The sequence below is a fragment of the Corvus moneduloides genome, chromosome Z (genome assembly GCF_009650955.1).
Source record: "Corvus moneduloides isolate bCorMon1 chromosome Z, bCorMon1.pri, whole genome shotgun sequence".
Classification (NCBI taxonomy): Eukaryota; Metazoa; Chordata; class Aves; order Passeriformes; family Corvidae; genus Corvus; species Corvus moneduloides.
The window spans coordinates 52,235,796-52,247,357 of record NC_045511.1 but is presented as its reverse complement, the minus strand read 5'-3'; the positions used below and the strand labels follow the sequence as shown (position 1 = coordinate 52,247,357).

The window sequence follows — 11,562 nt, the reverse complement described above, 5'->3', positions numbered from 1 at the left end:
CACGATCTAGACGGGAGATGAACAGGTGTCACAACTTGTCATGTCTGAGCACAGTACGCCTACCTGGCCCTTTCTCTTTCCGTGCCCGTTTTCTAATTCACGCCGCAGATTAAAACTTCATTTTGCTGCGAGATACGCCACCCGCCCGGAGCCCCCGCGGCCCCTCGGGGCAGTCCCGGGCGGCACCGCCCCGCCCCGCCCCGCCCCACGCCGCCCCTCCGCCCTGCCCGGCAGCGCCCATAAAGCGCCCGAGGCGGGCCGGGCTCGGCTGCGGGGCTCAGCTGCGCGGTGGGCATGGAGCAGCGCCGGCTGAGCCCCGGCAGAGCCGAGCGGGGCAGCGCCGCCGAGGGGCCGGCGAGCGGCGGCCGAGGGCGCCTGGCCGAGTCCTGGCGGCGGCTGAGCTCCCGGCGCGGCTCCAAGCGCGCAGGACCCTCCTCGCCCGCGCTGCCGGTGAGTGACCGCGACCGCGCTCCTCGTCCGGACACCTGCGCACTCCGGGGGCTGGCCGGGGGTGGTGAGAAGAAACCTGTTGCGCTCTGGGAAGAGGAATCGCCTTTCCCGTGCGCTGAACCTGACTTTGTAGTTGTTAACAGGTGCGGTTCCCCGGTTCGGCTCCCTCCGTGTGCTCCCTGCGGAGCAGCAGCTCGGCTCGCTCCCGCCGCCGCGCCGGGGCCGCCCGGGAGCGCAGCTGGCGAGGTGGGAAGTAGCTGCCTGCGACTCGTGCTCGCGTTGTGCAGCTGAGGGGACAGCGGTAGCAATCATAAGCGAAAGACCTGAAGGCAGGTAGGCAAAAAGCACCTTCTTGGAAACCAGCGGTTTTCCTCTTACGTAGGTGTCCCCTTGTTTGTGTATCTGCTTTCAGCCAGATCGATGGGATGTGCCGGGAATCTCTGGGTGGGTAGACAAACATTTTAATGGACATGCATGCTACAGCATAGATTACAAATCAGGAAAACGAACATCTTGGCCAGACATACAGGGAAATTGAGGTAACAAATTGAGCAGTCAACAGAAGGAGTGACATTTATTAGAGTGCTTGATGGTCTGTCTCTGTGGGATCAGAATCCTGTAGGTAAGTGCTGAACAAACACACACAAACACAGATTTTGGGAGATTGTCCTTGGACAATCTCAGTCCTCTTGTGCTTAGAAACAACATTGTGTATGCCTACTTAAAGCAGACTGTCTGAGGTCTGGAGTGATACACCTTATTCAAGAGATCAGATGTGTAATTTTGAAAGTAAACACATATTTATAAGCTTTTGACCTGGGGTAAAGCTTTTGACCTGGGTTGAATGGTAGTTGGGTGAAGAGACCTACGGTATAAAGGATGTCATGGCAACAAGAAAGCATCACACAAAGTAACAATATTATCTTGTGGAGGGGAAACAGGAGTAGTATTGCATTCATCTGTACCATGTTGTAGATTAAAATACTACTGTTTTGGAGTGGGGTTTTTAATAATACACGAACTTCTCTTTGCAATAGATGGCTTAAACCAAGATAAGGATTATATTACCAGAACTCATCAGAAGAATGTACAATGCAGTTGAGGGTTGGTGTTGGCTGGTTGGTTTGTGGGGGTTTTTATTTCATTTTTTGGGGTTTGTTGAGTTTCTGTTGTTCTAAACAAAGTTGTTGTTCTTGTGGCTTACAGCTGAGATGAATTCTTACTCCAGCCAGAACCCTGAATGAGATTCAGGTTGCAAGTGTTTCGCCAGAATTGAAAGGTTGTATTAATCTTTGCTTAATCTTTGCTTTTCCAGCATCTTTCTGAAAGTATGAGTAACTTTTCCCTATTTTCTTCTCTAAAGCAATACTATATTGGTGTTTTTATGTTACTGAATTTGCATTGCTTTAAACCCACTAAACTTTATAAAGTGGAGGACAGATGGGAATGACAGATTCTGAATTTTTTAGTTTGGTAATTTGTAGGGGTTTTTTTTAAATTTGTCAGTTTTTTTTGAAAACGCTTTTTGTTGAGAATGGATGACTATTAGTTTTTCTTCATTTATGCATGACTATTTTTTTTTAATGAGAGAACAGAGTTTCTGAAATCACATTTCATCACTAAGAATAATTCACTTGGAATAATTTTGCAAAGCAATGCCAGAACATACTAATTCTTAAGACATTTCCCACCAGCACTTTTTTTTTTCCTTCCCGCTTGCACCCACACTATCCCTGAGGGGAAAAAAAAAGTGTAAGATTTCAGTCCTTGTAACATTAGTGTTTTGGCCTCATCTCCCCAGCTTTGCCCCCTGGATTGTATTTTTGTTTTAGTAACTTCTGTTGATCAGCCACAGTTGCTTTTTAAAGGTTGTCACTTGTCTGAGGAGGATTTTTGGGGGTCAGTGCTGAAGTAGGAGTTTGGTGGAAGTGATGCTGTGCATGTGTACTATTTGGTTGTGTTTTTTCCCAAATCTGTATTTTCTGGCCTTTGTCTTCTTTCCACACTTGTAGAAATTGTTGATACTGATGTTTCACACTTACTCATTACTTGTTATATTTTCTCTGAATAATTCTAAGAGTTGGCTGCTGTTTTATTACTTTGTTAATTTCTGAAGAATAATTAATAGTCTTACTTCTTTGCCCACAGGGTGGGGAAGGGGGGGTTGGTGGAAGGGTCAAGATGGAGGGGTGTTAAATTTTATTTAACTTGTTCTGGTATTAGTCCTTGAGTTATAGAGGGAGAGTTGCTACACTGGCAGGAGCTGAAAAAGTGAAGGATATTTGAGCTAGAAAAGGTTTGCAAGAGCCAACATTGCCTATAGCACACACATGTGACTGAATCCAAACAATATCTAACTGTAATTTTTGTTTAGAATAACCTTGGTTTCTTTTTGAGTAAAGGTGTGACATATTGAAGGAGTGAAGTATGTTATAGCTTTAGAAATTAAGCCTTTTCTGCTTTCTTTCTATATCCATCATCTGCTTGTGCAACTCTGGAAAGGGTGAGTGGAACCCCTGTGCTCAAACTGATAAAAATTTTGCTATGCAAACCAACAGAACACATTTTGGATCACGCTGAATTTCTGCCCATAAAGGGAATTGTCTGGATGTTTTCTGCCAGTACCTTGAGTATCATTTGTACTTATGGCCTCTGAATTATGTGAGTTTTCCAACCCATTTTAAGCAGATGCTGGACAGTGTTCTAGATCAATAAAAATGGAGATAACTAGCTGCTCTGCTTTACAGTTTCTGATCACAACAATTTTTTTTTCTCTTTTGTTCAAAGATAAAATTGCTTTTGATGTGAAATCTCCCCCAGGATATTTACAGTAGTTCAGATACAAAATGACAAGTGAGAAAAATATGAACACATGAAATAAAACTTTATTTTGCTGTGGCATCAGTGAAATTGTAGCTGTGAACCAGGTCATTGGTCCTGTCTTGGATACTGAAATTCAGATGGTCTGAGTACAAATGGCTGATGAGAAGTAATCATCTCCCTTTGTGGCAGAACTGAACTGTGTGTGTGTGCATGAGGAACATTATATGTACAGGTGTAATCCAGTGAATGAAGAGCTGGATTTGTCCTGGAGCAGATTGAACAAAACTTAGCTTGACCTCTTGAGTTTCACATTTCACTTAATGTATCAAAAGTACCTTTGCCATGAGGCTGGCCAGCCTGGTGAGGAGACTGAAACTAGCAGTGACATGGGAGACCCATTACAGGCCTGAGTTGTTTGAGAAAATGGTGGAGCAAGGACAGAAGGGAAAAAAAGGGTGTGGGGGGAACAAGGAAGAGTCTGGGCATGTTAAAATAAGGTGCAAGGTGTGTACCTGACTGGACACTGCTTGGGATTTGAGCGGGAGGGGCAAGAGCTCAACCTTTGGCTAGAGCTGCAGCATTGCTGGGTGTACTGGTTTGGCCAAATTTAGAAATATATGCTCTGAGAGAAGGCACAACCACCCCTCCCCCACCAGGTTTGGGAAAAAATAAATTTTCCTCGAAGGAAAGTGAAGAAGATAAAACTATTTATTTAACAAACACACAGGAAAGGAAAATAATGTTAAATGGTAAAATCTTTTCGCTGTGGAGGAAAAACCTGGGAAAGCGTTAGAGTTCTCCCTTTGGTCTCTTCAGAGCTGGGGCTTGGCTCAGGGCCAGGCCCTCTGTGCCTGGTGGAAAGTCCTCCCGATGTGTTCTGATGTTAAAGCAATCAAGCAGTCCAGTAGAAAAGGGAGAAAATCCGAAATTCCAGAGAAGGAAAAATTCAACTGTCAGTCTCTCTCCGGAGAGAAAGCAGCTGAACCACTGGCCAAAAAAAAACTGTCCTGGGCGCAGCAAGCCGGGTGCTTCCTCCCTCCCCTGCCGCAGTGGGGAAAACCAATTGCTATCTGTGTGTGACCTTGAACAAGCTGCAAACTGCTTTGAAAAAGTTTTGCTCAGTTTTTTCCTTCCCCCTCTCAGGCTCAGTTTAGAGGCATAGAAAGGCACAGGAATTAATTTCTGGGCATAGGCAGCAATATGGGATACACATCATAAGGTCAACCCAAGACACTGGGATACCTGTGATGTGGTGGGGTGGTGCTGTAATCGATGGAGACAAGCCCTTCAGGAGAGGCAGGCAGGGAAGAGGAGAAATGGGGCTGCCCTCCATGTGAGGAAGCAGCTCAGGTGTGTGGGGCCAAGGGCTGTATAGAGCTTGTGAGTCAGGGTCAGAGTGTGCTGGCATGTGTTACAGATCAATGACCAGGATAAGGAAGCAGATGGAACTTTCTCTGAACCACCTGAGGCAGGCTCTGGGCCACAGACCTCCATCCTCTTTGGGAAATGTAATACATCAGAACACCAGCCATCCAGGAGATGGCTGCAGGTTAAGGAAAACATTTTGTTACTGAATGGTGCTTGAGCAGCACACTGTGTCCCTGTCCATAGAAGGCTGACTTGTTTGCTCATTTGAGCTATTGTATGATTTTTTTTCAATACAATAGCTCAAATGTGGTTTCTGCTGTCAAGCAGAAGCAATGTTCTTGTAAGAACTTCTTGCTGCTGTTTTAGATGAAGGCAAGGTGATGCAGGTGCCGTAATTGCTGGTGATGAGGAGCTGTCTGCAGGCCCCACTCCTAAAATGAGTTTGTCCTGCAGCCAAGGAATTTGTGTGACATTTCAAATGCAGCTTGAAGGCCAGGTCATGTGTGCAGTCCAGCACAGCACGGGCCAGGGTGTACTCGGGTTACCTGGTGTGTGGATCTCTCCTTTGTGTGCCATGGTCTCCCTGTCAGAATCCCCATAGGTGAAGGTGATACAGTGACAGCAGACATGGATAAGGCAGGTGCTCACCACCCATGTCTGCCAGGCCTGTGCATTCAGTGGTTGGCTGAAGGAAGAGAGGAGCTGTAGGCTGAGATTGATGGTGAAGTAAGAGATCACTCAGGAGCACTTCACCCACGTGTCCCTGGGACCTGTCAGGCTGCACCCCAGGGTGTTGAGGGAGGTGGCTGATGTCCTTGTACAACCAGTTTCCATCAGCTCTCCAAGGCTGTGGAGATAAGGGAGAACCCCAAAGACTGGAGAAAGGCAAATGTCACACCTGCCTTCAAAAAAGGCGTAAAAGCCACCATGGGGAACAACAGACTGGTCATTTGGCCATCAGTCTGAGGTAAAATCACGGAAGGAGACCTCCTAGAACCCACATCTGGGCACATGGAGGAGGCAGTGACAGGAAACAGTCAGCAAAGATTTACCAGTAGTCAGGTTATGCTGGACCTATCCCTTCTGTGGCATAACTGGGATGAGAGGAGAGCAGTGGATGCAAACTACCTTTGCTCTAGCCAGGCTTTTGTAGCTGGGCTGTGACATTACAGTCTGGGAGGGATGATGTACTGGTGGGGGAGGACCAGTGGTGGAGCCAGGGCCTGGGGAAAGTGGTCTTTTTCTAGCCTTGGGGGTTTCACATCCCAGCTGGCTGAAGCCCTGAGCAGCCTGATCTGTCCTTCTCAGCAGCAGCTGGGACTAGAAACCTCCCTAAGTCCCTGCCAGCCTGAGTTTCCTTGGGATTGTGTAAATCAACATCAGAAAGTCCTCTGAGAATTAGTTTACAAGATGCACACTAGCACAGCTGGTAATTGTTGCTTGTACTTTGTCTGATTGAAAATCTTAAAAGTGTACATACATTGGTTATCAGAAGTGAGAACACACTTCTTAGCGTAAACAAAAATGGTAGCTCTAGCCCAGACCAGGGACTGGTAAAATAATTTGTTAGTACTTTGAAATACTTAGAGAATAACACTTCACCTGGCTGATGTCCCTCCTGCATGGGTGGAGGATCACCCCTCTCTGCAGCAGCCTGCCTGTCCAGCCCCAGCTCCTTGCTGCCTCCTCCTGCCAGAGAATTCAGCTTGCAGGAGATAGTTAAAAGCAGATGTCTATTACATTTGAATGCAGTACTTTCCTGGTGGTTTTGTTGTCCAGAAAGCTTAGCAATAAAGGGTCCAATAAGACTGGAAATGAGAAATCTCTGTCAGTGGTATGAGTGGGAGGTGAGGGCTTGGGCAAATAAGCCTACAAGAGGTGCTTGTGCAGGTTGCAGGTCAGATATTGTGCTGCTGTAGGACCTGCATCATCAGATGAGATATGATAAAGTTTACTACTGATTCAGTTTTACTGTCTTTGAAGGAAATATTTGTTTTTATTGCTAGTTTTTTGAAGTTCTTGGTAGTAGAAGGGAACCTAACTAAGTCTGGACATGAACATGTATGACATTTGTCATGTATGACAAATTGTACATTTTATCTAGCTTTTATTTTAGGCAGATGCTTCTTTTTCTTAATTTTTGTATTTATAAAGTTGTTTTAAAAATTTTTATATACTGTTATAGCAGAGTGTTTTCATGGTTTTTTTTAAATTTGTTTCTGTGTGCCATGGATGAGCAACATTTTTCCTGACTGCTTATTTGGATGCTTTAGTAACAGAGCTAGAAATGACTATTTAAGTTTCAGTTTAAATGAGATTTCCTGAACCTAAACATGATGTTGCCTTTTTTAGACTCTCTGCTGAATATATTGCCTAGTGTCTCCCTGCAGCTGGCCTCCAGTGAGGAAACCTGTCAAGAAACTTTCTATAATAGACCAGTCCTAAATACTTGTCTGAATAGCTGATCTTGTGTCTCTTCCTTTAGTGGTGGTGGGAATGAAGTTATATTCTGTGCATTACTTCTTTGGTGCATGTGTGGACTAGTCGGTTAAGTAGTGTGGTTCTTGAAGGCTAGAAATTCATTATGATTTAAGGGATCAGGTTTTTATCAGAAGTGAAAATGATTTTGCTTGCCTGTTAACTTTCTTGTGAAAGTGCTCTCTAAGGTATGGACTTCGTACTACCTGATGCTGGATGAACATTCATAAACCTCTGTTTTTAGTATGAAGTGACTTTGAAATAGCTAAATTTTGTGCTGCAGGAAAAATTTCAGACTTTGGATTTAAATAATTCTGGAAAACCCTTATGAAAGACAACCCTCAGAAGTCCCTCCCATGCTAATTTTTTCTATGGCTTTAGCTTTCAAGAGTAATATTCTGTACCTGGTAGAGCAGAGTGTACTATTGCTGTCTACAAGTCACTGTAAAGCTATAATGTGATTTTTAGCACTAAAGATAAGAAAAACAGGAAAAAAAAATTCAAAACCAAATGAAGAGGGGAAATGAATTCTCATTAAAATAACAAAGCAGTAGTTCAATTTCCACAATTCTCATCTGCTTGTCTCCCCTGAAAAGACATAAGGGATTATTATATTGAAGGCAAAGTATGTAAGAAAATACGAAGAACTGAAGTTATTTTGCTCTTTTTCTTCCTTTCTTATGGAGATAATAATCATTAATTATTAATATACAGCCTATTCTGTATCTGAAATGAAAGTACATGTATTTCTAAAGAAGGTGGTGGTTTAATAATTAGAATGATAGAGTCAAACTCCATGAGCAGAATTTAAAAATAATTCATAATTGAGGATTTCTGACTTTATCCCATTTACTTCTTTGGGGCCTGATGATTTTTAAGTGGTGGCTGACCTCCCTTTTTATTAAGAGATTGATTTCAAACTGACTATCCAGAATCAATAGACGTTTTTTAAATCTTGAGCACTTGCAGTTGTATGCTGGATATGGATAAACTGTGAGTCTAAGAGTTGTTGATACAGAGGTGCTGTTTTCCCTGACCATTCCACAAAAGGCAAAACAGGCCTCTGAAATCTTGGTTTCATGTAGGGTGTTTTATCTGTTATCTTTCTGTACATTGGCTCAGATGCTTGGAAATGTTATAATTAATTAAAAAGAAAAATATTTTTAAATTAGACAATACTTAGGAGCAAGTGTAAAAAACAGCGTAAGGAGCTAAGAAAGCTCTAGACCTGTGACAAGGAGCATGAAAACTCCTGTCTAGATCAGGAGACAAGTTCACTCTTCACGACTTTTTTTTTTCTTTCTTCTCTATGGTTTTGTTTTTACCATAGGAGGCAGTTACTGTGAGGCATGTATGTAGGGTCGTGGAATTTATCTGAGGCTTATGAGATGTTTTATTCATCACAACATAATGCTGAAAAGTACTTCTTAGTCTGTTGGAGATGGTAATATTGGTTATGAAAGCAGGGGCGCATTTTAACTTGCACAACTTGGTCTAACACTGGCTGGGCAGTGATAGATGTGTCCTGTTATAACCTATTTTCTCTGCATGTAGCTGAAAGCAGCTCTTTCCAGATATAGTTTATTTCTCCTGATGAGGCAGCATTTCAACAATCCTGTGACATTTCAAAATGAGTGTGGAAAAAAGAAGAGTCTTATTTCCTGGTATGTGTATTTTTTTTCCTGGTATTCTCATGTTCTTTTTGCTTTTAGATAACATAATTGCTTTAATGACATAATGGAAGTGTTTTGTGAAGAATATTCAAAATAGGTAATGTCCTGTTACAATTTTTTTAAGTTTGCTGTGAATTGCAGAGAAACTGACATGTTATGAAACCCTGTGAATCACAGTGACTGCAGAGGTAAAAGGAGAGAAAATTGGAATATTTTGTCTAAATAAACAAGTAAATGAAAACTTTCTGCTTATTACTTCCTGATTTTAAGTGCTTGCTTTCTAGAAATAGTGTAATAAGAAAAAGCATCTGATAGTAATATGCTAATTCATTACAGCTATTTATTCTGTCTTTATTTATCAATATTTCCTTTGAGCAAATCATAGAATATACTAAGTTGGAAGGGATCCATCAGGATAATTGAGTCCAGTTTCTGGCCCTGTGCAGGGTATCCCAAGAATCATACTGATGCCATGATGATTTTTTGCCTTTTTTTTAATGCCCATTTTATACCTTTTTATAACTTCTGTATTCTTAGTGGTTTTTTAGCCTACATTCTTGGGCTTGTTTGTCAAGCTAGGAGACTAAACATTTCAGAAGCTTTGTAGTTAAGGATTGGGATGCCTCAGACCCCAAGGTCCTCTCCAGAACACATTTTGTAAACTGAGATAGAACCATCCAGGGGAGAGTTCCTTGGGGTGGGCTCATTCAAGCCTCTCATTGGGGAATTTTTGATAGATATGGTAATTAGTAAGACCTATAATGTTACACTCGATCTATTGTGGGGGTGGGCATTGCAGTGTGCATTGGGGTGCATTTGACCTGGACATAGTACACCTAAGGATCCTTAAAATAAATACAAAGGTAAAATCCCTTTTTCCATTTTAACAGTGTTTGATTCTTGATTTCAAGACCAGGAAAAGGCATCAGTACCATGTGCCTGAGAGCATTGTCCAAAACCTTCTGGAACTCAGACTTGGTGCCACTTCCCTGGGGACCATGTTCCACTGCCTAACAGCCCTCTGGGTAAAAAAACTTTTTCCTGATATCCAACCTAAACATCCCCTGACACAGCTTCATGCTGTTTCCTGGATTCCTCTCATTGGTAATGAGAGTGAAGACATCAGTACCTCCCCTTCCACTTCCTTTCATGAGGATGTTGAAGACCACGATGGTGTCTCCTCTCAGTCCCCTCTTCTCCAGACTGAACAGACCAAGGATCTGAGCCACTCCTCACAAGGCTTCCCCTCAAGGCCCTTCACTGTCCTTGCAGTCCTCGTTTGGACACTCTCTAACAGCTTAATGTAATTTATATTGTGGTGCCCAAAACTGCGCACAATGTTCAAGGTGACGCTGCCCCAGTGCAGAGCAGAGCGGGACAATCCCCTCCCTTGCCCAGCTGGCGATGCTGTGCCTCATGCCCCCCAGGACATGGGTGGCCCTCCTGGCTGCCAGGGCACTGCTGACTGATGTTCACCTCACCATTGACCAGGACCCCTAGGTCCCTTTCTGCAGCACTGCTTGTTCCCCAGTCTATACACACATGCAAGGTTGCCCTGTGCCAGGTTCAGAATCCAGTACTTTCCCTTGTTAAACTTCATATGGTTGATGATTGCTCAGCTCACTAATTTTGTTGAGGTGTCTCTGCAGGGCCTCTCTGCCCTTAAGGGAATCAACACCTCCTTCTAGTTTAGTGTCATTGGCAATCTTACATAATATTCCTTTGAATTCTGTGTCCAAGATGTTGAAGGGAAGTGGGCTGAGGATGGAGCCTTGTGGAATCCCACTAATGAGCAGACTTCAGTCTGATGTCACCTAATTCACTCTAACCCTTTGTGCCCAACCCATGAGCCAATTGCGCACTCATCAGGTAACATCCGGCTGTGTGCTGGACATTTTGTCTAGAAGGAGAGACAGTATCAAAGGCTTTGCTGAAGTCCAGAAAGATTACATCTACTGGTTTTCCTAGATCAACTCTGTAGGTTACCAGGTTGTAGAAGGAAATCAGGTTTGATAGGCAGGAGTTCCCCCTCATGAAGATGTGCTGGCTGTCACTGATGACTGTGTTGTCCTCCCAGTGTTTTTTCAGCAAGCACCTCCCAGAATAATCTTTTCCATGACTTTATGAGGCACTGAAGTGAGACTGACAGGCCTGTAGTTTCCAGAGATTTCCTTCTTGATCTTTTTGGAAATCAGAACAATGTTTCCCAGCTTCCAGTCAGCTGAGACCTCTCTGGATTCCTAAGACCACTCCAAAATCATTGAGAAAGGTTTTGTGATGGCATCAGCCAGCTCTTTGAGTATTCTCAGATGAATCTTATCAGGCCCCATGATTTGTAGGGACCCAGCTAAGTAGTTTAAAAGTAGAATTAAGGTGAATCCAACCTGGAATGTTGAAATTGTTTTCTCATTGGAAGAGCTGATTGGTCAGAATAGATTTCACTATTTGCTCTCACTTTTTTTTCCTGTTTTGAAGATAGTTATTATGGAGAATCCAAATTTGCAGTAACATTATGTATTCAGATTTCTCTGGTTCTGCAATGTAAGCCAGCTTTTGTTGTTAAAGATTTCCCAGGGACCAGAAGTTCTTAAGAGTCAGATGTGCTACTGGGTGATTTCACTAGTGGTCTCTCAAGAGAATGGGATAAAGAAAAGGCAATGCATGTGACTGGATGACAGAATTTCAAAGGGCCCAGTAGGAGCCTTTCTGTCTCAAAAAGTGGTCATAGAAAATGACTAAGGCTGTAGTAGTATCAGAAGTTGTAAATGAA

General features: G+C 43.3%; 1 protein-coding gene across 4 annotated transcripts in view; it reads left to right on the top strand.

The window, feature by feature from the left end:
• Positions 1 to 286: 286 nt before the first annotated feature.
• The window catches only part of TRPM3 (transient receptor potential cation channel subfamily M member 3), a 404,943-nt gene continuing 393,667 nt past the window's right edge, over positions 287 to 11,562 (top strand). For all 4 annotated transcript variants that reach the window (XM_032097560.1, XM_032097555.1, XM_032097559.1 and 1 more), the window contains exon 1: positions 287 to 450. In XM_032097560.1, the coding sequence (XP_031953451.1) occupies positions 295 to 450 (156 nt within the window). In that variant the 5' untranslated portion in view covers positions 287 to 294. The remainder of the gene's footprint in view (positions 451 to 11,562) is intronic.